Here is a 26,012-nt window from a genome sequence, read left to right on the forward strand (position 1 = left end):
TATTTTTCTAAAATTTACATCTCATTTGATGCAACGGTAAAATTACAATGATAAAATTATTACCATATAAAATTCGAATCTTGAAAATAACTTCTTACAAAAAGTAGGATAAAGCTACGTACAATGGATCCTTCCCCAAGACCCAGTATAACAGGAGCTTTGTGCACCAGATTATTTTTTTTTTTTTACATCTCATTTTTTTAAAAAATTTATTTTTTCTTTCAGTCTTATAAAAATTATATTTTATGATTTTACAAATTCATAATTTATAACTTTTAATTCATATAATAATTTTTAAAATTTATAATATATATTTTTAAATATTATCTTTTTTTTTTAAAATTTTAAATTATAATTTAGCCATAAATCTTTTTAATATTAATTTATTTTTAATGAGTTCTCTAATTTGTGGACTACATTTGTTTTTTTAAATTTTTTTTAATATTCTCAGGTGGGACCCACCTCAAATTATCCCAAACTGAGGCAAGCTCGGAGCCGTCCTTTCCTTTCTCTCGAGCAGCAAGCGAGCAAGCAGAAGGCGAACGAGCATTCTGCCACCGGGCCGCCGCCGCCTCGCCAGTCAACGCTGGAAAAGCCGGAGCCGGTTCACATCGGTAGGAGAGTCAGTTGATTTTGATAAGATCTCCTATTTAGGATAATTCGATTGTTTACGAAGAGTTTAGATAGTAATTATTCGGCAGGGTATAGCCTCAGTAGATACTCAAATTCTTCTAATGTCTTTCCAAAGCATTGTTCCAAGTAGACCAGAATAGATCTATTTGTTGGTTGATTCTAAGACCACAAAAATTGGAGAAGATTAGGGAAATAGTAAGCTTTTCCGTTATGACCTCCTCTTTGGCCTGAACTATGATTGCATCATCTATGAATCCCAATACTAAAGGACTGGACTGGACTGGACTGGACTTTAGTTTGCTAATATGAAAGTTGCTTAGCTTTATTACTTGCCCCTCAAAAAGGCCAGCAATAAATAGGTTAGACTGAAGGGGTGGGAGAGGTTTTTTTGTTTAAACCTTTTCTTTGTAACTTTCTTATATCAGCTTTTTACCGAACCCAATAGATAAGTTTCCAAACTATTCAAATCACGTATCATAGTTTCAAAATTACCAAATCACGTATCCACTTACTGTTTTACCCTCGTCCTCAAATCAATTCGATTGGAAAAACAAATCAGTCGACTGATTTTTTTTCCAGTCAAATCGATTTCATTCTGTTTGGAAAATTCATCAGCTAGTTTCGACCAAAATCGGTTGATGGATCTAATGACCTCAAAATGATATGAAATCAGTTCCTATATATTCGTCTAGTTCTCCTGATTGTAAAAATGCTATCAAACATCAATTTGATCCGATATATCGAGTAGTGATTTTTTGAACATGAATTAATTTTTCGGACATATTATTGTTCAAAAAATAACTGCTCTCAATATATTTCTTCAAATAGATATTTGATAGTATTTTTACAATCAGGAAGACTAGATGAATACATAGGATATGGTTTCATATCATTCAAAGTTCTCTAAGTCCATCAGCCAGTTCCATCCGAAATCGGCTGATGGACCTAGAGACCGTGGAATGATATGAAACCAGTTCCTATGTGTTTATCTAGTTCTCTTGATTGTAAAATTACTATCAAATATCAATTTGACGCAATATATTGAGAGTAGTAATTTTTTTGAAACTATAGCTAAATGAGCTTAAATAAAATCAATGTAGGTTTATTCGGCCAAAATTAGTTGATGACTTAGAGAACTTGGAATGAAGTGAAACTAGATCCTATGAGTTCTTCTAGTTCTTATGATTATATCCATGTCCTCAAATATTAATTTGACCTAATATATTGAGAGAAGTGATTTTTTGAATACAAATTATATTTTCAGACATATTCATGTTTAAAAAATCATTGCTCTCAATATGTTCGGTCAAATTGATGTTTAATAGTATTTTTACAATCAGGAGAACTAGACGAACGTCTAGTTCTCTTGATTATAACAATGCTATCAAACATCAATTTGACCGCATATATTAAGAGCAGTGATTTTTTAAACACGAATTAGTTTTTCAGAGACATTCGTGTTTAAAAATCATTGCTCTCAATATATTGAGTCAAATTGATATTTGATAGCATTTTTACAATCAGGAGAACTAGACGAACAAATAGAAACTGATTTCATGTCATTTTAAGATCTCTAAGTCCATCAACCGGTTTTGGCCGAAACTGACTGATGATTTTTTTCAAACACACAAAAAGAAATCAATTCGAACGGAAAAATAATCAATTTTTTTTTCAGTCGAATTGATTTGAGGAAGAAGGTAAAATGGGAAGTGGGTACGTGATTTGGTAATTTTGAAACTATGATACGTGATTTGGGTATTTTAGAAACTTATCTACTAGGTTCGGTAAAAAGCTGTTCTTATATTGATAATGTATTCAAGTGTTTTTTTTAAAAAAAATTATAGCGTTATTTTATATTTTGAAAATATATTCTTATTTTTTATTTGTATAATAAAAATTACTAGCTCTTGACTCACTCTAATAAATATATGCATTAAATGATGTAAGAATGAATTAGAGAAAATAAATTTGCATGTTGGATGATAGGATACTATCTTTAAGAATATAAAATAATGTTATATTATTTTTATGATAAGTTACATGAATACATTATTCATATAAAAAATTATGTTTAAAACAAGAAAAATCCTCTCTCACGCCTTTTGTCTATCTTATTTCCCATCCTTTTTCTAGATAATTTTCTTAAGGGCAAAGAATAAAGTTAAGAATCTTTCCTATTAGTAAACTAGAGACCAATCCAATCCTTTAGTATCAAAATTTACAAATGATACAATCATTTAGGTTTATTCCAAAGAGGAGATCATAACTTAAAGTTTATTATTTTCCTAATCTCCTCCAACTTCAGTGGTCTTAGAATCAATTAAGAAATAAGATAGTTATTGGGTAGTAGGCGGTCAGCCCATTGCTTAGCACCTAGGTGGTAGGCCGGCAAGGGAGGGGCCTAGGTTGCCAACATTAAAAATATTATTAAAATAGAGTCATACACTTAATTTTAGAATTATAAAAGATTTTTAAATGGATTCAAAGTAATAGGTAAAAAATACTAGTTGCTTAAGAAGATAAGATTAAAAAAGTACAAAAAAATGATGAAGAAGAGGATTGAGGTACCTTATTGTGAGGAGGATCTTGAAGAGTATAATGGTCAAACAAGAGAAAAATAGACATAAATCTAGAAAAAAATTCTAGCGCTGAAAGTAAATACTGATTTTTTTTTTTTAAATATAAGATGAAGGAAATGAAAGAACAATTCTAGAGAAGACAAAAGAAAATATGACAAAAAAATATCCTCAAAATGGATGAAAATGGCCAATATTGGGTGGAGAGAGACTTCTAATGTTGCTAGAAATAGTATGCACGGGTGATGGGGATGTTGAACATGAAATTAAAAGATTTTGTGATGATTTTTGGATCTAAAACTTAAAAAAAAATAATACACTTTCCCCCAAGCCTAGATGAACCACTCAGGTGGATTGCATGGTCCACCTAAAACATCTGCTTACTAGGGCCTACCTACCACCTTGGCGAAGTGGTCCCTGGCCAAAAGCAGTTAGGCAACTGTCTAGGTCAATTTTTTAAATTATGTTAACAAATTTATTGTGGTCTACTTGCGTAGAAATAAAGAATTAGATAATGCTTTGGCAAAATATTAGAGGAATTTGTCAGCATCTATTGAGCTTATACCCTGTCAATGTAGAATTTAATTATTCATTTCACTTTGTATATTGTCTTAATGCGATGGCTAATCATTCAGACCACAAACTTTTTTATGCTAGTGTGGGCTTATGGAACTCTTTATTTACTGTCATGACTACAACAATTGGAAATATTAGATGAAAATTAATTTGTTCCCACATAACAATTAAGTTGTGTTACCTTTTTTGTATTTAACATGTTGCAGTTTCCATGTTATGTTATTGTTCATCATTGTTCTGTGGATGTAATGAACAGGAACTTACATCATCTTGTTTGAGGATCTCAGATTTGTTAGTAAAACTTTGGAAGATAGTAATAAGGAGCCACCCAAAAGATGCCAGGTGTTTGCATAAGCAACAGCTTGACAACCTATGCAAATGGGGGGAGTTATGGAGCTCTCATTATGGCTCATAGTGATGTACGAGTCCTTTGTAAGAATCAAATCAACTCTATGATTCCAGGGCCATCTCTATGGCGTCAGGACCTACTGAGGTTATACCCTGCCAAATCCAACAGTGGAAGAATGAGTTCCAGGATCAAAGCCACATGGCCATTCATGGGCAACGATAAAGGAATGGATGTCAATATAGAGCTCAGTGAGGCTGCCAATGAGGATATTGTCATTTTCTTCTTCCAGTTGGACTTGGAAACTCAGATCCAGGTATACTTTGTTGTTACTTTTCTTCCTGCAATTCTCATTATGTTGTCTGATATCTTAAGGTAGTTGAGCATCACAATACCTTAAAGAGAGTTTTACATTATTTGATGAAATGCAGCCATTACATCATTTAAGAGTGTAACAACTTTTGTGTTTTGTCCTTTGCAAACTGGGTATTCGTTCTCTGGTGTCACTTGCCATGGAAGCAACTGCTTTTCCTTCGTCATATAACTTTCACTGATTGATCGTTCATATACCATGCATTGTCTGGATTCTTGTGTGCCAGGCTGATCTTTAATACTTTGTCATTTCCATTTTCACTTGTGTTTCGTTGAAGATCAACCATAACATGTCATTTCTATTTCATTCTCTCTTTGAAAGATCTCTCCTACTTTCTTTGGGAATGTATGTTTGCAGTATGCCTTAAACATGGAACAATATGAAGCAGCTCAGCAATTAAGGAACAAACTTGATGAGGTAGATAGCTCTTATATGTTTTGATGTAAATTACATTTAAGGTCAAGATGCTGATTTCCTACTTGTAATAGGTTGAAGCAGAAATAACTAAAAAAAGGGATGCCAAACGGGGTTCATCAAAGAGTGAAGCTCAAGACAAAGCCATATATCTCTTACAACTTCGGTGAGTTTCTATGGTTTTCTCCATATAGAGTAGTTTAGTGGCTTTAAATGCACCAGGCACATTTAACAACTAGAAATATCTTTTGTTTTTAGCTAGAGTTGGTGGGAGCTTCGTGCACCGACTGACCTTTTTTTTTCCTGAGCTAGAGTTGAGGTGGTCGGATGGAGTGGGAAGTTTCTGTACTGTGTTGTAGTGCTATCACATGGTACCAGTGGTGAATTGCTGGGAAGAGATAAAGGAGATAACAGAAAAAGGTAAAAGAATACATGTGATAGGTAGGATTGGACCCTTTGGAGTTATTCACTAGCTAAAGAAAATACTCTCGGAGCTTGTGCACTACTTGTAGATCTATTTATGGGCTAAAGAAAACCTTTAGGAATTATATCAAAAATTGTGCGATCCTAACAAAGTTGTTTTGAGTAGTCACGTTCCTTTTGAATTGCATCGTTTATTCCTAGAGCTTGTAGTGTGTTGTCCTAGAGCTTGAAGAAGCCCCTTCATTGGTGTTTGCGAGTAGCGCAGAGCTATTTCAGCTGTCATAGAGGTGAAACTATTCCGAGTTCTCTTGTTTCTAGAAGATGTTTGTAGAACGTTCATAAGTTAAAGAAAACCCTCGTTCCGCTTGTCTTGACCCATTTGTGTGCCAGTTGGTGAGTAGGATGTGATGGTTTGCTGGTGCTGACTGGCATGGTTAAATAGAATAAATTAATTTTGATGTGTTGCGTTGTATCATATATTGCTTTGCAGCTCTATTTGGTGTGCCATAGAGTTATACCTTGACTTTTTCATCCTGTGTTTAAGTTGTCAAAGTGATTCACATTGGTAGCTATTTTTTAAAATTACATTATTTTTGATATTTGTTTATAATGTTCAGTGCTGAACTTCAGAAAGCTGTTGAGAATGAAAATTATTCTGCTGCTTCTGAGTTACGTGATGAGATATCAAAATTTGAGGTATGTAGGTGTTCCTTCACTTGCTATTTTGGTTCTTATTTCTAAACTCTTCTAATTCTACACCTGCACATTCATGCATGCTTGTCCTAGGAGCCTTACTTGCATCTATAATTCTCATTGTAGGCTGAAACTCTAGCTGCATCAGCAAAAGCCCTTGCTTTTGAGAACATACAATATGCATTTCGTCTTGGACAGAAAGTACGACATAAAAAGTTTGGTTAGTATTTATCCTCTCACTAGCATTTCTGTTTATTCTACAATGCAAGCATATTTCTTTCAGAGAAAAAGTATTTGGTTAGTTTCTATGGATACATGGAATGCAATGTCAGGAACATTGTAGTCAATAAATTGATTGAGCACTTGTAGGTTTATGTTCCATCTGGTTTATGGATAACTTCAGAATAATTATTTCATGGAAAAGGGTCTGGCTTAAATTGATTGAGCACTTGTTATATTAGTTATTTGATTGTCCTGCAAACAGAGACGCGAGATGCACAGAAACATATTGTGTATTTCTTAATTGATCTGACTGGTCCAAAAACCACAATCGACTGGACAATCAACTCAGTCCACAGATAGAGTCCAAAGCTAAGTCTGATTCCATCGATAATTATTTTTTACAAGTGCACTTGACTCTTAAATTCACTCAAAGATACCTACCAAAAGGATTCCCATATCAAGCTTCATGTGCCAAGAAGCCTTACCTCGTGGTCTTATGTGCCATGAGGCATTGTCTTTGGGATTTTCTCATCCACCAAGTCATCCTTAACTTGATGGGAGTTTAATGTGTTAAGCATCTAGTCACCCTGACCTTAACTTGCTTAAACTTCCAAGTATTCAATCCTCAATCTACTTAGACTTCTTTTATTGAATCTACAATATATGTCAAATACCTTGCATCTGCATGCTTTACACATTATATCAGTAATCACAATATAATACTAATTTTTAACTTTCCTCGGGCATCAAATTTACATGCTTAAGAATATGATTGCACCATAATTTTCCCCTTTTTGATATTTGATAACTCGTTTAAGTTAGGTCATATTAAAAACTGATTTTCATGTTTAGCAATAATTTTAATATATTCCAAAAACATTTTAATCTACTTTTCAACTCGAGTTTTAGAAGAACAGTTGAGTTTCAATTTAAGAAAGTTCTAATTTTCAACTTGAGTTATAGAAGAACATTTGAATTATCAATTTAAGAAGGTTCTAATTTTCAACATGAGTTCTAGAAGAACATTTAACTCCATTTTCTTGGGTTAATTCTAACTTTCGGCTAACCTTGACTTCTATTCCTAACTTGACCTTCTCATTTCTCCCTCTGACATACATAAAAAATACTAAAATTTTTGACATTTTTAGAATGGTTTTAATTTCTCTCCCTCAAGAGGTAATATCAATGCTTAGTCCATGAGCTTACTTGATACTAATTGTAATTGATTAAAGTACTTTTATAGTAAAAGATCAAGATACAATGACTTGTAACTTCACTTCTAAGAATCAAGATTTCAACCTTAAATTTCTATGATACTAAGTGTATTTTAACAAAGTACAGCGCCAAAAATCCAACTACTAAACCACTTGTTTAGGGAAAAAAATTGTAATACTAACTAATGTAACTAATGAAGGTTGTTAACCATGAGAAGGAAAAAAAATTCAATCTTGAATTTTACTTACCTTTAATCCTACATTCTCCTCTAGCAATATCAATTTGTACCAACAATACTTCCTAGAATTCATAAAACTTGAAATCTAACGCTTGTGAAGTGTTTGAGAGGTGATGTAGCGGAAGGATATAGCGGTAAACGATTCCGTTGATTCGTGCATGAAAACCGGAAGTAATCTTTCAAAACCTATTGATTCGACAAAAGAATACAAGGAAATAGGTATCCAAAACTCGAAGCTTTGGGAAAAGAATGGCGCAAACCGTTGCAAAAAATATTATTGATTTAAAACTATCCAAAAAAAAAACAACTAAACATATGTTTAAATAGACTCAAACCCTAATCCTGTGAAAGATGAAAATACCCCTAAACCCTAGACTCAAAAAATAATAAAAATAATAACAAAAAAGGACAAAAATGTTCGTAGGCAAAATGAGCTTTGATTCGGCTGGTAGACCATCCCGTGGTTCATCCCTGCTCATAAATTATAGGCTCTACAAGTTTGCTTTGTCATCCTGCATCATTCTTCCTAAGGAAGAGAAAATTCACCCACAAATTGTTGGCTACATCGCCATCAAAAGGATCATCGTGGAAATGAAACAATGGTACAAACAATTCCTCATGCTCACATGAGCTTATTCTGTTTGTTTGGCCTCTCACTCTTGGCTCCAAATCAATATGATATTTGATATCACGTAAGTGAGACAATTCATCTTATAAATCTTCGGGGGAAAATACCAATTGACATAGTGAAAGTTATGGGTTCCGTTCCTAATCCATAATAACCAAAGCCTTTAGTTTGGAAATCATCTAAAAATCTCATCTTCTTAGACTCTGGCATTTGCTTTTGAAGAAGATCCGCAAACAGAGGTGTCGAAACATGATTGAATCCTGACAAGATGGAAGAAAAAACATCCTCATACTTTGCCGATGACGAGTTCTTCATGCACGGAGCCCTGTCAAATATATCGTTATCATATATCGGATTATCATAGAGAGGCATAGTTGATGAGGTCTTTGTAGTGGAATATGCAAGGTCATCAAATATGGCTTCCAAGGATGTCGGCGATGAAGTAGTGGAGCGACCACGAGAAGACGAATTCGACAATCCCAAGACACCAATGAAGACATAATTGTTAGGATGTCAACTCCGCTGTTGCTGACGAAGAGTTCGTTCGTCGAGGTTGGATTCCGTCCGGACCTTACCGTGCTTGCAAAGTAGGATCCTCCTCGTAGTCCTTCCGCCTCAGTTTTGGAGGTGGACATGCGGACGGACTTATCTTGCGGTCGGAGACCGAAGTCGGAAGCAAAATTATCATATTCTCTGGGACGCCTATAGGGAGCTGCCTCGTCAAAAATGTTTTCTTCCTCCTCCGAGCTTGTCTGGTGATTGTTATTGCATTGGAAAAGAGTTCCTCTATTCAAGGTTCCCAACATCGCCGCCATCCTCTCCACAACCAGGTTAACCGTCTATCAATCATCTCTCGAAACCACTGCTCTATATCACGATCAAAAGCGTTGTTGACGCCTTGCTGTATTCTCGGTGGCATGATTCTACAAGATAAACTTGGCTCTAATATAACTGATGTAGCAGAAGCTATCAATTCCGTTGATTTGCACACGAATATCGAAAATAATCTTCTAAAACTTATTAATGCGACAGAAGAATACCAGGAAATAGACATCAAAAACTTGAAGCCCAAATGGCGGATGAAAATATTATAGATTCAAAACCATCCCAAAAAAAACAACTAAACAAACGTTTAAATAGACTCAAACCCCAACCCTGCGAAAGATGAAAATACCCATAAACTTTAGACCTGAAAAATAATAACAATAATAACAAAAAAGGATAAAAATGTTCGGAGCCAGAATGAGCTTCGATTTGGCTGGTAGACTCATCCTGTGGTTCATCCTGGGCCATAAATTATGGGCTCTCCAAGTTTGCTCGGCCACATCAAGAGGTTTGGGGATAAATAAGCCTTGGTGGGGTGAATAGACTCAAAACTGTAACTAAAATTGTTTTGGAGTTTATATAGATTCTAGTCACTGAATATTGATGAAACTATTCAACAATGAGAATATTGATGAAGATATCATTAATATAGAAAATAATAGATGGTTGAAATGGAGAAATATCAATTGTATTATGTGAACATCATGTCCCCATAAGCTAAAAGATTTTTTTTTTTAATGTATAAGATTAAGGTACCCACCATACTTTATGGATCGGAATGTTGGGCTGTTAAGAAGTAGTACATCCTAAAATTTGATTTAATAGAGATTAAAATGTTATGATGGATGTGTGGTGTTAAGTTACTAGAAAATATATAGTAAGATGTATTTAAGAGCTATTAGGTGCAACTCTAATAGATAACAAAATGAGAGAAAATGGACCAGAATTGACATAGACATGGTTAAAATCTATAGTTAAAAAAGTAAATCTTCCATATAATGGAAGGTGTGTTTTGTAGAGGGAGATCAAATAAAATAGTCATCATTCTAATAAAAAAATAATTAATTTAATTTGATTATTATTGGTATATAATATTGCATGATAGGAATATGGTTGGTATGGTTGTTGATTTTAATTATTATTATTATTATTTTTTATATTTATACTAATTCTAAATGAAGCTTCTTCAATTGTGTGTTTTTTACTTATTTATTTATTTATTTATTTATTTTTTATTATTATTATTATTATTATTATTATTATTATTATTTTGGCAATAAAAAATAAAAAATTGCGTGTTCTTTTGACAAGATTTCTAGTGGTTTATTTACAGAGTCAGTGATTCATATAGGAGTTAGGAAGATTCCAATTTTGGTAAATCTTTTGGGTTATTAGTATTTTGGGATAAAGTGGTTTATTTTAACTTAGCGATCTGGGTATTTGAAAAGAACTAAGTGGGACTATGCTGCTTGTTTTATGCCCACTAGAATAGCTGAATATCTGACAACTGAGTTATCATATGTTCTTCGACACTTTTCCTTAGAGATCACATTGCATTAGCTTTTCTTGTTTGTAAATAATATGTTGTTTGATACAGGTCATTCTTTTAATTTGATTTATTTCAGGTTATCTAGCAGTAATTTGTGGCATGGATCCTGTATGTTGTGAATCAAATTCATGGATGGAGGTTGCCAATGTTGACAAATTGATCAAAGGGCCTAATCAACCTTTTTATCAGGTTAGGTTTATTTTGGTGGTGAACCTAACTAAAAGTGTCTGCAGATAAAGTTGGAATATATATATATTTGATGACCTAGACTTGGCTCATCTTGTTGAAATGATTATTTAAATCAACTGGCAATTCTAAATTAGCTAAGGAATTGACAATCCATTAGGTCATATCAACCAGTTCAGCTCCTATTACAAGTTCAACCAAGACATTGTCAGGCTCATATCTTTCTATATCATGTTAGATGTGATTGCTTCTGTCATACCAAGTATATTTAGTCAAGAAGTCTTCTAGTGTTTATATAATTATATTCCTTCAACATATGCTAAAGTTCTGTCCGTGTAAGAGATGACTTGATCATTTGAATTATTCCCTTACCCTGGTATTGCCTGCACGCTATCGTAGGAAAAGAAAAGATTCAGATAACCAGATCAGGCCCCTTGTAACCAAGAATTTTGAGTTCAGTTCCCCCATTTTAGAATACCCTATCAAGCATTAGAAACTCAATGGCGCCTACCTTTGGATTTTGTGTTCAATAGTTTTTCTCTGATGCCATTCCAACCAAGAATTAGAAGCTCTTTTTAAACATACTAAATTATAAATAAACAAGTGCCATATTGACTTTATTAGAAAAAAAAATGTAGATCCACTATATTAACGGCCCCCCTAGTGCCGCCCCACGAATATAGAGGGAGGTAAATGTAGATACACACAGACGTTAGGCACATGGTGGGGTAAACCCTAGGTCGTCAGTTCTTGAGAATCGACTCCGGGCCATTATATCAGAGATGTCATGCGTCCATCATCTGCGCTACACCCTGGGGGCGTCATATTGACTTTATAATATTGCTGGATGATGGATATTATTAATAATCATATTTAAATTGGATTTATTCCCCATAATTGCAAATTCACTAGTAGCCATTAATATTTGTCATTGCCATTTGATCTTATCATTCCAATAAAGTTCTAAGATATCTTCACTTTCTATTTTTTTTATATTTCATTATCATAAGATTAATTGTTGCTATGTGTTGCAATAGATTACTGAATTGAGGAATAGAAATTTTATTTTAGCATAATATTTTTTGAAATGCCTTTTGTTGTGGCAAATTTACAACTGTTGTTACACACGATTTGCCAACTCTGAGGAGCTAACTTGACCTATATTGCATGCCTAATGCTGTGTTTCCCAATGAGAAGAAAATCAAGAAGGAAATAAGGTGAGAAAGATTTTACTAGCTACACTTTCCCTCCATTTCCTTTGATGGGAGAAAGAGAAAGAGTGGAGAAATCTTTCCCTACCTTTTCACTATGTTGCTTTTATCTTATTTAGGCGGAAACTCACTTTCACATGGAATGAAGTATAAATTAGAGCTTAAAAATGATTTTTTATTTATATTTTTCCTTTCTTATAGGAATATAGTTTTAAAATTTTCTCTCTTTCCATTAAAGGACACAAAGAAAAGTAGTTCAACAGTCTGAAGTCTTGAGCCATATTGGTTGACATAGGTAGAAGTTATCATCCTGCACGTTGATCGCCACACGTGATGCTTCAACATGGACATGGGAGTGGTGATGCACATCAAGAACAAAGAGGAAGAGAGAGGAAGAGGAGAGAGAGATCAGAGGGAGAAGGTATCTGAGAGGAATATGAGCATGGTGGGTTGTAGGTAGTGGGTTGGCGTTGTGGCAATGGGTGAGAGGGATTAGGGTAGGAGTGTGTGGAGAGACAAAAGATGGAAATCAAATACTTCATAACCTTATAAAAAATATCACTAATTTAATTAAATACAATTAAAGCGAACTATCATCTATATATAAATTTGGTTGAGGTTTAAATAGACAAATTAAATCCAAATAGTATGGTTTGTTCCCACTTGATCATAATCACCATGTCCACTTCCACTTGACCCTAAAACTTAAAGTATTAATTTGATTAAGGTAGGAGTATGAGGAGAGAGAAAAGATGGAAATCAAATACTTCATAACCTTATAAAAAATATCACTAATTTAATTAAATACAATTAAAGCGAATTATCATCTATATATAAATTTGGTTGAGGTTTAAATAGACAAAAATTAAATCCAAATAGTGTGGTTTGTTCCCACTTGATAATAATCACCATGTCCACTTCCACTTGACCCTAAAACTTAAAATATTAATTTGATTTAGCGCAATTAGTTACTTAACAAGTTTTTAAAATAATTTAATGCAAAAAATTTAAATAGGATAAATTTAATGTTTAACATCACTGAAGATTTTTTTGTTGTGTTTTTGACTTTTGTTACTTTGGAAGAGATTGAGCAATCGTGTGTGTATTCTCTCATCTTTCATTTGAGCCTAAAAAAGGCTAGGGTTCAGCATGACACTTTTGATTAAATAAAATTATATTTTGATTAATTTAAGAAAATAATTCATTTATTTATTTTTTACTATTTTTTTAATATATTCTACTAAAATTTTGTTAAAAATACATAATGATTGCAATAGCCGTACACTAGTAAGATCATTTTTTCCCAAAAATTTACATAGTACATGCATTATTCTTAAGCAATTAAAATGCACATAAATATACATGAAATTAAGTTAAAAAAATTTAGGCAAAAACTATAACCAATAGTGGAATATATGAATTGTCTTTCTCATGAAAATATAAAATATATGAAAAATCAAAGTACATTGGCAATTATATGTGAAAAGCAATTAATATCTTAGTCACATAGAACGCTTTGATGAAAACATAATTTTGTACATATGTAGTGCAAAAAAAATTAAAAACATTAAAATTATGCATACTGAAGTCATCAGAAACCTTTATGGCTCTAATTCAGGTTTCATGAAACACGTGGTGGTTATTGACTTTTATTCTTATATATCGGCATTATTATGCACTCTTAATGATATTTCTAACACTTGCATATAATTTTTTGACATTGGAATAGTGTCGACCATATTTGCAAAAGTTAAAATAGGATCCCTTGTACCATATGTTTTGTCAAAAGGACAAAATTTGGTCGCGCACATACATTTTGGTCAAGATTTGGCTGCCAGTGAGATTCTTGGTTGAATATTCCATCAAGGGCAAAGACCTTTTTGAACTTCATAAGAAAAACCGTCTTTTTGTTTGTTTGTTTGTTCTGTTTGTTTGATAAAGGGGCCTTGGACGTGCCCTCTTCAAGTTCAAAAAAGAAGCATTTATCTCATAGCATTATTTTGATTTACACTTTTGGGTGAAATTGTACTTAGTATCACTTCCATTATGCCAAGAGTGAAAATAACCTTGCTTCCCTCAAGCAAATTATACTATTCCAAGGTCCTTAAATTTTCATCATTCACCACATCATTTGTTTGAGCACTTATTGTTGGAATCCCAAAGTTGTTTTGGTGTGATCAACAAGTTAAGTTAGGTCCTGCGTTGTTTCTAACCTTGTGTCTAAGTGTGCAGGAGCTTAGGAACACAGGTAGTCGAGCGGAAGACGCAGCTAGCGAGAAGGACGGTAGTCCGAGGGACGAGGTGCTGCGGAAAAGTACACCGGCGGACGAGAAGGAAGCGCGCGGTGGTTCCGAGGGACGAAAGCCGGAGCGGAAGATTGCTCGGGGAGCAAGAGACGCAGCTAGCGAGAATGACGACACGCGGCAGCGATTCCGAGGGACGAGAAGCCGGAGGGAACCCCGCTTGAGAAGACCGGAAGTTGGGTTCGGGTGAGCCCTTTTCCGGATGGCAGAGATCACCCAAGTAAGCGGATCCGGAGCAGAAGACCCGGACCGAGGCGGGACTAAAACGGAGCAGAGGTCTCGGACGCAAAAGTCAACCAGAGTTGACTTTTTGCTCCGGGGCGCCCGGAACAGTCCGGGGCGCCCGGAACGTGAAGTTTGACCAGAACGCGTCTTTCGCGTTCTGGACGTTGGGGGATAAAGTTTTATCCCCCCAGGGCGCCCGGAACCCTTCCAGGCGCCCCGACCAAGACTATAAATATAGCCTTGGTCCAGAAGCTGTCAATGAACTGAGAACTCACTGATTGTAAATCCAGTGCTTGCACGCTCTCTTTTAGTCTAAGCTTCTGTTTTCTGCGCTACATTGCTGTACGAGGCTTCTCCGCCTGAAGGAGATTTTTATTTGAGCTTAATCTTCCTTGGATTAACAACCACATCGGTTGTAACCAAGTAAATACTTTTGCCTCGCTTTTCTTTATGCTTTTAATTTACTGCTTAGTTTATTTATGCAAGTATTAGCTTAAAGAGTTCGAGGAAGGGTTGTTTGTTTTATTCTACAGAACTATCCAACAACCCCCTCCTAGCCGGCCCAACGGTCCTACACTTATATCCTCAAATATTATGTTTTTGGAGGAGTAGATGTAATGACTTTTAGCATATACCTGATTTTTCCTTAATTACATTGTTTTTTTTCTAATGCAGATCTTGGTTGATGTACATGCAGATCCGAACCTTCTTGTTGCATATGGTAAGTATTCATTCTTTAGGAGATAAGTCGCTAGTGTGGCATCATGAGAGAAAATTGATGTAATTATCTAGCTCAAATTTGTACCACAATTTCTATCGCATTCAATTAAATTTGTCTAAACTTAGGAACTTGTGTAGTGATTTGCGCTCTACTAATTACTTATGAAAATGTTAGTTCTTGTAGGGATAGCAATGGTTGGCTTGGTTACCCCGCTTAAGGCATCTAATGTTCAGTACCCATGCATTTTGCAGACACAATACTCATTATTTGTCCAACACCCGTCACAACTATCTATTGTTCTATTCTTACTCTAAACAAATTTAATGTCCTTGGGATACCCCAAACTCAATTGAGTTAGGTAGTCATTCCATGAATACCGAAAATTGTCATCCACTTGGTTTACTTGGGTGAAAATATACGACCTTATGCTCCAACATATGCTTCCTAATCTTTTAAAAGAATACGTCCTTAAAAGATTGGTAACTCCTGCAAAATTTAGGATTCTTTTTTTTCTCATAGAAGCTAATGTACCTAGACGAAACAAGTTCTCTACTTTGCTTTAGAAATAGTTTGCTATTAATTTGAAAAAGGTGAATTGCCGGAGTAACTTTAGTTCATTCTTGTTATGCCTTGTCACTCTTTATACATGAACTGTGTGACCTGTGTGATAGACATGAGTGAATTAGAGCGAGATACGTTTGTATTACAAACAGATTTGTTGTATCTGTTATGATAGTATCTTTTTGTCTTTTTTGCTGCAGTTTCGGAAGAGAATCTTGTAGCCAATGAACAGCCAAACAAGGTAAATGCAAGTCCCTTTACTGGCAACGATACTTGTTAGCCTTCTGGTTTACTTTACTGGGGTCCATTGACTTGCAGGACAGATTTGATCATCCATATGCTTCCTTCCTGTTCTACGGAATCGACACAGCAGGCGACTTCATTCCTATAAAGCAACTCCGTGAAAAATATAATAGGCCACGACATGAAGTTCCTGTAGACAATTCTGACGAAGACCGCGATAGCAATTTGTGAAAAGTTGTGTGGTTTTTGCTCAGAAAGTCTGATATGAAGCGATTCTTAGTGGCGGCCTCGAGGATGGACTGTACGAGATCATATTATGGATCATTTTCCTTCCATCTGGTGCCTGAAAGTTATAGGAGGAAGATATTTGATATGTAAATATTTGCATCCCAACTAAGTGGGATTACCACAGCTTTGCGATGGATATTGACATCCGAATGAATTGTAATTATTATAAACTTACAATCTTTGTACCGTCTTCTAAAGGATGAAAAATAATTATGCCATTTTGTTCAGTTAATGAGACTGAACAGGACATGAATCACCCATGCACAGGGTAATGACTCATGTCTACGGTTTTTGGAACTTTTCTTTTTATTTTTTAATTTACTGAGTCTTATAATTAGACCTGACCACAGTCTAGATTTGGAATCAGCCTGGATTTGTAACTGGGTCAATGGATCAGTAACTGGTTTGAACCTGCTAAATGGGCTGGCATTGTAATCGACCTGTTTAGGGACTGACCGGTTACGATTTCAGTTTCAAATTAATCGTGAATAGCTAGTTTAATTTTTTTTCTTTCTTTCTTTTGTTTTGAATTTGATTGTTAGCCGGCGGTTTTGACCATTTATATATTTGTTTTTGAATGGTTTTTATCTAAGGTTATGACTTAGTGATTGTTAATTTTCGTTTTCACACATCTTTATACTCTTGTCTGTAATTTTGAAATCTGAATTGTTTTCAACTTCAATTCTAATGGAAAGTGATTTATCTTGGTCTCGTAAGGGTAAAATAATAGTTGCTCGGAATATGGATCTCGATAATATTCAATTTATCGATGAAGAATTTTGCCCATCGAGATATAAAGTAAGTCTTAAAATTTTTAAGATTCGAGATACTCTATTTTTAAAATCATTTATTTTTATTAAACATTTTGAAGAAATTAATTTTCTATATGTAGAATTACGTGTAAAATGTAAGTTTTATAAAGTCTCCTATAAATTTTAATTTGGCGACGATTATGAGTTATTAAAATGACATGTCAAAATGAAACACCCAACAACATTCAGAGTTGAATATTTTTAAATACAACTGTCTTAATTTTCAACTACTAGTGAAGTTATCCATTCAAGTTATTTAAATATTTTGATAATAAATTAAAAGAATTATTAGTTAGATTTATTGATGTAGATTTTTTTTTTAATCTATAAGCATTGATCCAGACTGAAAATTATGAAGACGAAAAGCTGGAGGTGTGATTGTTACATTGACTGGATATAAATTTTTTTTGAATCTATAAGTATTTAACCTATCGGCTAAATGTGTTTATCGAATTACACTAATTACTCGTAGAATTAAAAATGGGTAAGGCAAGAAAAAAGATTTAATTGAAGAATTTAAAAATCAAATAATAAAATATTTTTTATGTTATGATATTTTAAATGATCACTGACAAACTTATTATATGAGTGTAATTTATTATTGAATTGATAATTTTTGGACAATTCAAAAATATTTATTAGCATATCAAGTTATTTTAAGCTAGCACAGGTATCTAGTCCTTCAAATTGATTAATCCTGGGATGACTAGCTCCGCCTTATGAAAATTTTCCTCCGATTATCAATGTAAATTCAGAAGTGTTTGTCATCTCAATGTAGGAAAATGTGTTATGACGTACCATAGTTTGGAATCGAACCATGAATACTTAAGAGACTATATGGAGCTTTGCTGTTGTACCGTAGCCTGGGGTCACATATCGAATCTTTGATGAAGCATAGATTACTCACACTATTTTCTAATTATTATACTTAATTTTAAAAAAATATGAATTAGCTTCTAAAATATTTTTAATATTATTTGATAATACTAGTTTTGATATTGTAAATATTATTGAACTTAAATTTATATGTCAGCATATTATTGATAATTTATTTTTTTATATCATGTGTACGTGATGTTTTAAATTTATCTACGATGGATCGTAAACATAAATACTAATCTAAACTCAAATTAGATGTTTACTCCTACATGAAATATTAATTATGTATTATGATATTTTAATTATATTTAAAGATTATTCTCATCCTAATCTTGTTAATATTTATAAAAAGCTAGAAATAATTTATATGATATTTATAAAGATTATAGTTTAAAATATAGATTAGAAATTAATGTGTCTGAAATATAAAATATTAGTAGTAATAATTTTCAACTTATAAACACATAATTTTTACTAATAGAACAAATAAAACCTACACGAGAATCCTCAAATTCAGCCAGAAACTTGAAGACTTTTTTTGTTTTTAATGAAATAGATAATGAAGTAGATTTCAATATTATATAGTGGTGTTTGCAAAAGACTCGAAATTTTCTCATATCTCTATTATAGTAAAAGAAATTTTAACTTGTTTAGTGCCGATCGTTGCTGTAAAACAAATATTTAGTTTCAAAGATAGTATATTTGAATGAAAGGCGATCTACTTTGTCTCCTAATTCTTTGAAAGTACAAAAATTTACTTGATAATTAGATGAGACTTACAAAAAAAAAGAAAATACAAGGAATGTAACTTTTCACATGACGAGGTAGAAGAATCTGACACCAAAAAAACTAATACTACTGACACCAAAAAAACTAATACTACGGAAACGAAAAATGAAAATGAGTAACAACACTACTTCCTAATCTCCTAATCAAATAAAGGAAGAAAGGTAAGCGAACTATATTGACTTTTGATTCATAAGGGATACTTAAATAAGTGACACCCTTTTATATATGCATTTTTTTAATTTATAATTTTAAAAATATTTTAATAATAATAATAATAATAATAATAATAATAATAATCTTGAACTATTGTGAATCATGAACCAAATTTTAACCGATGATTCCAAATCGTAAATCATAATCACCTTAAAAGGTTAAGATTAAGGATCGATATTTTTGGAACCATCAAACTGATGATGGTTAGAACCGTTGATTTTGAATCATGGTTGGCCTACTTATAATGTACAAAATATTACACTTGAAATAAAATTAATTGTAAGTGTTCTTTATTATCATTTTCTTTTCTAAAAAAGCATTAGAAAAGCATTTTAACATATTTTCATTCTTATATATTTTTTTTTCTGTTGCAGCAGCTATAGCTTGCTATAATATAGAGTAAAATTATTCCAATTTGATTAAAATTAATATATAAGAAGTCTGTTATATTAAAATATTTTTTGAATTAAATAGACTCGATCAAAATTATTTTAATTTGGTTAAAATCAGTTTAAGCTATTGTAGTAGGTAAGTTAAAGTGATTTTGAATAAGTTTGGGTAATTTTATAAAAAATATGTTCATACTCTATGTATAATAAATCGATTTACTTTAATATGCACTTGATTAACTATACATAAAGTATTGTTACAATAATTTTAAAATGGTTTTGATTAAGTTGAAGTGGTTTTGAAGAAGTTTGAGTAATTTTGATTAAATTGATAAAAAGTATTTTAATATAAAAGCATTCCATTCCGTGTATAGAAATTTTAACTAAATACTGGAATAAGGATATTTTAAAAATAAGAAATATTCTAGGGTACTATTTGTTTTTCCCACCAAAGGTCTCACTAGTCCAACATAACCCATTGTCCAAACTTACAAACATTATATGTGGGAAAAGGTGAAACCATCACCTGGGGGAGGTTTGCCCAACAACAATAGCGCATGCAAGAGATGAGGGAAACAGTGAACTCACAGACATCATCATCATCATCTCACTACGCGCGCGTTGCTTATTATGTTTCTTTGAGGCTTCTATTCGATCCACCACTCAATGGGATTTTCTTAGGCTCTCAGCTAGTTTAAGTTCCACAATCTTCTTGACATTGTGAATAGTCAACTAAAGCTTATTGAAAAATTATTAAATGATTTTAGAATTTTTGTTCATCACAAGGAGTTTTAGAAATTTAACACTTGTCTCATTCTTTCTTCAGGTTTAAGGGTTAATGTTCTTTGAAGCTTGTGCAATTGTTCAATTGATGAAGTCCTAAAAGACTATCTAAGCTAGAAGTTTTGGATAAAATTGTTAAATGGACCTAAACCTATAGAAATCTCAAAATAAATTATAGTTTTGGACCCTCCCGATTGTCATTATTTTTTTCTTTTAGTTCTGGCAGTTGATATAGTAGTTTTGATCAAAATATATACGTAAGCTTATAGTGGTCAAATTTCACAAATAAGTATTCAATTATGCTCTTTGGAACATCTTCATTCATTCTATATTTTTATTTTCTAATTATGATTGGTCTAAGTCCATATAATATTTTTTACTCAAAAAATTGCTATATATAAAGATTTAATAGGTGATTATAAATCATAATAGGTTAAAGTTGACTGGATATCAAGAATATGAGGAAGATCGAGAAGTAAGGTCTTTTGAGAAACATAAAATTTTGGAAGCAAGACTTATAGTAGGCGATGAAGGCCTTGTGCTAAGGCCTCTTAGGAAATGAGGAAGATCAAAAGTAAAGTCTCTTGGCAACTGAGGAAGACCCGAAAGTGAGCCTTTGGTAGACAAGGAAGACTTAAAAGTGAGACCTCTCGATAAATGAGGACTTACACTTAGCAAATGAGGAAAATCCGGAGGTGAGGTTTCTTGGTTGGTAAACTCTAAGTGAGTGGTGAGAGTCTACAAGTGATCTATACTTTGGGTTTCTAGGTATATTTTAATTTAGGAAAGGTTTTAATCATAGTTTGCTTATATTGATGATCCAATCAATTAGAGATTGATACCAATTGACTTATATGATGACTCAACCAAAGATGTTCCACTTGCAAACAAAAGGCTTTTTTTTTTTTTGGAATAGAGTTGATCAAACGTAACTTCAATCAACTAGGCATGAATTGAAGACTTGCCTTGTGAAGATCAGTTGCTCTTTATTTGGGAGGCAACTTAAGTAGTTGATTGAAGAGATTTCAGTTGATTGTAAAGTTGAGTAAATCTTTGATAGAAGTCAGAATCAGACCATTGATTTGGCAAAGGAAGATAACAACTATTAGATGACTTATGTGATTAAGCAAGTCAGTTGACTAAAATGAGGTTGAGTCACTTGTGGTATAGTAGAAGCTTACACAATCACAAAAATAGTTGACTGCAATTGATTGGACTAGTGCAAAATAACAAATTGAAGTTTGTTTGAAGATAACTAGAAGACTATAAATTGAATAAAGTGACAAGGGGAGCTTGTCATGGCTGATGGAAGGCTTGAAAAAAAAAGCCAAAGAAAGTGCTTCACATCTACATTGCTCTCATTGTTTTTAGTCCTATTATTGTTTAATTTACACAAGATTTATTTGTTTTTATTAGTTCCCATTGTAAGAGCTCTTGTAAGAGGTTTCTCTGTTTTCGAGAAAAAGAAAAGATAGTGGAATTCAAGGGGTGACTCTCCTTATAAGTCATAAGATGTGGAGTAAGAACTTGAGAGTTTTAAACAATGTAAAATAGTCATGTTATATGCTTATTCTTATTGTGCATATTATGTTTAGGTTGTACAACTAACAACTAACCAAAATTACTCTTGAATTTAAGATTGTTTAATTTCATATTATAACTATTCACCCCCTCTAGCTGTCACATGGGTCCAACACGGGAGTCTTTCTATGGTGTTAATTCTATTGTTTGAGTTGCAAGAGGTCATATAGTAGTTTGGTCCATGAACCCAAATTACTCAAACTTAGAAATAAACCTTTTGTTGTGTTCCCTAAGAGTCACTGGATTCATTTGCTATTAGGTTTAGTTTTAAGTTATAAAAGGCCATGTAGCATTTTTGTCCTACACTTTCACATAGAATAAACTACCAAAATTTCATAAATGAACCCTGTTGTATTTTTGGGAGGCTCTAGAGTTATTATATGTTCTAAGTTTTTTTTTGTTTTGTGTAAGAGGCTATGTAACAATTTCTGTCAAAATTGCTACATGACTCCATACTAGCCCAATTCAAAGGCGACCCTCCCCCACCTTGTTATGTTCCCGAGAGTGTTCAAAGTTATCATGTCTTTCCTTTTCAATTTTAACCAATTGAATTACATGTAACAATTGTTAGATATGTGTGAATGGAGAAGAGGTGGAAGAGAATAGAAGCTCCATTATGAATGAGATTTTAATTTCATATTGTGAGTTTCATGACATGTTGATTGGTTTATATTGATTGACATGCATTGATTGAGCGCTTTTCGCCCCATTCTTTTATTCGACTCTTGCTAGTAGAGAATGAACAACATCTCTCATAAAGGCAGCGGGCTTCTCATCGGGTATCCGCTTCTTATTATGATTCTTATATACATTCGTTTTGAACTCACTTCTCTTCTATCCTTCCCTTGAACTCAAGTCTTCTAACCAAAGTGCCTCTTAGCGATTGGGTTCGTGTTCAGTCTTTATGAACCCCAAGGTGGAGCGACTGCAACAAGAGGACTGTCATCAGTCCCACAGCAAGCTCATCTCTTTTTTCCTACTGAGCCACGTCGCAGACTCAAAACAACTTCGACATCTTCTCACAAGCGTTACTTTGTGTTAGGCCATTTTCATCTCCCTGACTGAACCTTGTGTTTCAATATTAATGCGGAAGTGAATTTCCGATTCATCATGATGAGTCAAAGTTTATACGCTCAAGGTCCAATGAGTTTCTTCACTCTTGTACCGACGAAACAAAGTAAGAAAAGGAAGTGAGTATTTGAGAAAACGTCCTTTCCTTTCTTTTCCTTCTCTCCCACTACTTCCAACATATTTTAATTTTAAATTCTTTTTCTTTCCTTTCCTTTGTCTCTCCCACTACTTCCCATTAATCTTAATTTTAAATTAACCGTAGTTACATTAGACAACGCTCTATCGAATTTCAGTGCCAAGGAGAAATGGAATGGAATGCAATCGAATTCCACAGAAAGGCCCTCTTCCATTCTCTGTTTTTTTTTGTCTTTCTTCAGGAGATGCTGTCACTGTCAGCCTCTGCCATCCAACCGCATGCGTTGTCTGCTCTGTAAACGTTACAAAATTAAAATATAAAGGCTGACAAAAACAAAAAAAAAAAAAGTTTATTGGCTACTTCTGTTACTTTTCATTAAATGAAGATCCACTGTATTAACTATCCTCTTTATTATCTTTCACTAATTTATTTTAGATCGTGGACCATAATAATTTTCATGTAACGTTTTCAAAATATCAATCGATTTCCCGACAATAGTACAGCAGCATGTACTTTCTTGATTTCTCATGTAAAGTTTTTTTTTTTTTTTAAATAGTTGGTTAGATAAAAATACTGAACTATTATCTACTGTGAATATTTTTTAATTTATCTTAATAATCAATAAAAAATTTTTATAAAATCAAAATAGATCATTTTTAAAATTAATTAGCATAAACTAAATACAAACTTAAAAAATATTAATTGATTATCTAATAAATAAAAATTTTATTAGTTAGCTATCTAATTGATTTATCCACCGTTCCAATAAATTTAATCTTTAATTGACATCATTATCAATGGCGACCCATTCTAAAATCAATTCATCTAACCAAAACAAAAAATGCAAGTCAGTGTTTTTTTTTTTTTTTTTTTTTTTTTTTTTTTTTTTTTTTTTAAAGCATCGCACTCCATCAACACCTATAGAAATAGGGGGCGGATCCTCTGGTCCATAAAAACTAGATTAATTTATGGTCTAATCTTTATATTGATGGGGGCAATGAACCTCCACCTGTTAACAGATAGTTCAGGAGCACACCTATATAGAAATAGGGGGCGGATCCTCTAGTCCGTAAAAACTGGATTAATTTATGGTCTAATCTTTATATTGATGGGGGCAATGAACCCCTACCTGTTAACAGATGGTTTAGGAGCGGACTAAGACAAGGGGACCAAAGGATCCGGTCCCATAAAAGTAGGGGTTTGGTTGCTATTTTTTATTTTTATTTTACTATCAATTTAAATATAAGCTCTAATCTAATCTTTACCTATTTAATAATATTCATATGGCAGTAATTATGATTTCATAATTATGACAATTATAATTCACTTAATATATTTACTTAACATTCATATTATAATAATAATTTTATAGTTATTATAATAGAGACTTATTTTATTTAATAATATTATAACTATAAAACTATGACTATTATAATACAAGTTTACGATATTTATATAATAAATATGGTAAGAGATAATAATAGCCAACAACCTTATAACCTTATACTTGACGGTAGTTATTATTTTATAAAAGAGCTGATGAAGTAGGCGTTCTTTTAATTTAAAAAAAAAAACAAATATATTATTAAAAAAAAAGGCTTATCCTTATACTTTCCCAACATTTATCCAGCTCATCAAAATGTTAAAATTAGGGGAGGACAAAATATCAAAATATAGGTATCATTTGCTGTTTGCGGGCCCAGCCAGCGGCTCTCCTTCCGCGTGTTCTTCGCCGTGATTTCTCTCTCTCCGCGTTCTTCATTACTCAGTGGGCGCGGCGCGGCAGCATGTGCCCATCACTGCTCTGTTTCTTCTTCCTACCATTCCGCCCCCACCGATCCATCTCTCTCCCCAAACTCCGATTAAACCTGAACTCTTCTTCAGATCATCAGAGGAATCAGATCATGGCCAGGAAGCTGCTCCTCCCGTTCTTATTATTCCTCTCCCTCAGCAGCTGGTTGGCGTCGGCCGACAGGTTCACCGTCGGCGACAGCCAGGCGTGGAACCCCAACGTCAACTACACCGCCTGGGTCGACAAGCACAAGCCCTTCCATGTCGGAGACTGGCTCGGTCCGTCCCACAATCGATTCATTTTTCCTTTTCTTTTCCTTCTCTGTTTTTCTGGGGTTGAAGTGGAAGAGGAAGGAATTGATGGTGGAATTCGCAGTGTTCTACTACCAGCCGGGAATGGCGGACGTGGTCCAGGTGGACGAGGCCGGGTACAACAACTGCGACGCCTCCAGCTCCATCTCCAACTACAGCAAAGGCCGGAGCTACGCCTTCCAGCTCAACCACACCGGCGATTACTACTTCATCTGCAGCCGCGGATTCTGCTACGGCGGCATGCGCCTCGCCATCGTCTCCCAGCCGCTCCCGCCGCCCTCCCCGCCGCCCTCCCCGCCGCCCTCCTCCCCCACCTTGTTATGTTCCCGGGAGCCTTCAAAGTTATCTCGTCTTTCCTTTTCAATTTTAACCAATTGAATTACATGTAACAATTGTTAGATATATGTGAATGGAGAACAAGTGGAAGAGAATAAAAGTTCTATTATGAATGAGACTTTAGTCCATTATGAATTAGACTTAGTCCCATATTGAGAATTTCATAACATGTTGATTGATTTATATTGATTGACATGCATTGGTTGAGCGCTTCGTCCCATTCTTTTATTTGACTCTTGCTACGGCACATAAACATAATCTTAATACGTGCCACCCCATTATGAATGGACTCGTGACCCTCACTCGGACCATGAACTCCCGTAGCAGGAGAGAATGAACAACATATCTCATAAGGGCAGCGGGCAGCTCTTTGGGTATCCGCTTCTTATTATGATTCTTATGTACATTCGTTTTGAACTCACTTCTCTTCTATCCTTCCCTTGAACTCAAGTCTTCTAACCAAAGTGCCTC

At 33.8% G+C, this 26,012-nt stretch overlaps 2 protein-coding genes across 4 annotated transcripts; both read left to right on the forward strand.

Annotated features, from left to right (window-relative positions):
• The first annotated feature begins 476 nt into the window (after positions 1–476).
• Positions 477–16,676, forward strand: LOC122020308 (clp protease adapter protein ClpF, chloroplastic-like). Of its 3 annotated transcripts, none has more exons than XM_042578179.1 (10): positions 477–614; positions 4,042–4,447; positions 4,862–4,921; positions 4,993–5,084; positions 5,959–6,037; positions 6,161–6,254; positions 10,788–10,900; positions 15,312–15,357; positions 16,119–16,159; positions 16,237–16,676. In XM_042578179.1, exons 2-10 carry the CDS (start codon positions 4,121–4,123, stop codon positions 16,390–16,392), a joined length of 1,008 nt encoding a protein of 335 aa, XP_042434113.1. In that variant the 5' UTR covers positions 477–614; positions 4,042–4,120; the 3' UTR covers positions 16,393–16,676. The 3 variants fall into 3 exon arrangements, with proteins under 3 accessions (XP_042434113.1, XP_042434114.1, XP_042434115.1); XM_042578180.1 differs by having other exon boundaries at positions 4,073–4,447; XM_042578181.1 differs by having other exon boundaries at positions 16,242–16,311.
• An 8,180-nt stretch (positions 16,677–24,856) lies between these two features.
• On the forward strand, positions 24,857–25,657 carry LOC122020504 (lamin-like protein). Its single transcript, XM_042578460.1, has 2 exons — positions 24,857–25,172; positions 25,270–25,657. The coding sequence occupies exons 1-2, from the start codon at positions 24,890–24,892 to the stop codon at positions 25,581–25,583; spliced, it is 597 nt and encodes a 198-aa protein (XP_042434394.1). The 5' UTR covers positions 24,857–24,889; the 3' UTR covers positions 25,584–25,657.
• The last annotated feature ends 355 nt before the right edge of the window (positions 25,658–26,012 follow it).

This window comes from Zingiber officinale, chromosome 9A (genome assembly GCF_018446385.1).
Source record: "Zingiber officinale cultivar Zhangliang chromosome 9A, Zo_v1.1, whole genome shotgun sequence".
In the NCBI taxonomy this organism is placed as follows: domain Eukaryota; kingdom Viridiplantae; phylum Streptophyta; class Magnoliopsida; order Zingiberales; family Zingiberaceae; genus Zingiber; species Zingiber officinale.

Coding starts and splice junctions, on each gene's coding strand:
- LOC122020308 (XM_042578179.1), top strand. CDS start 4,121: ATGCCAGGTGTTTGCATAAGCAACAGCTTGACAACCTATGCAAATGGG. Junction 4,922..4,992: donor TAAGGAACAAACTTGATGAG/GTAGATAGCTCT, acceptor TACTTGTAATAG/GTTGAAGCAGAAATAACTAA. Junction 10,901..15,311: donor CTAATCAACCTTTTTATCAG/GTTAGGTTTATT, acceptor TTTCTAATGCAG/ATCTTGGTTGATGTACATGC.
- LOC122020504 (XM_042578460.1), top strand. CDS start 24,890: ATGTGCCCATCACTGCTCTGTTTCTTCTTCCTACCATTCCGCCCCCAC. Junction 25,173..25,269: donor CCATGTCGGAGACTGGCTCG/GTCCGTCCCACA, acceptor TGGAATTCGCAG/TGTTCTACTACCAGCCGGGA.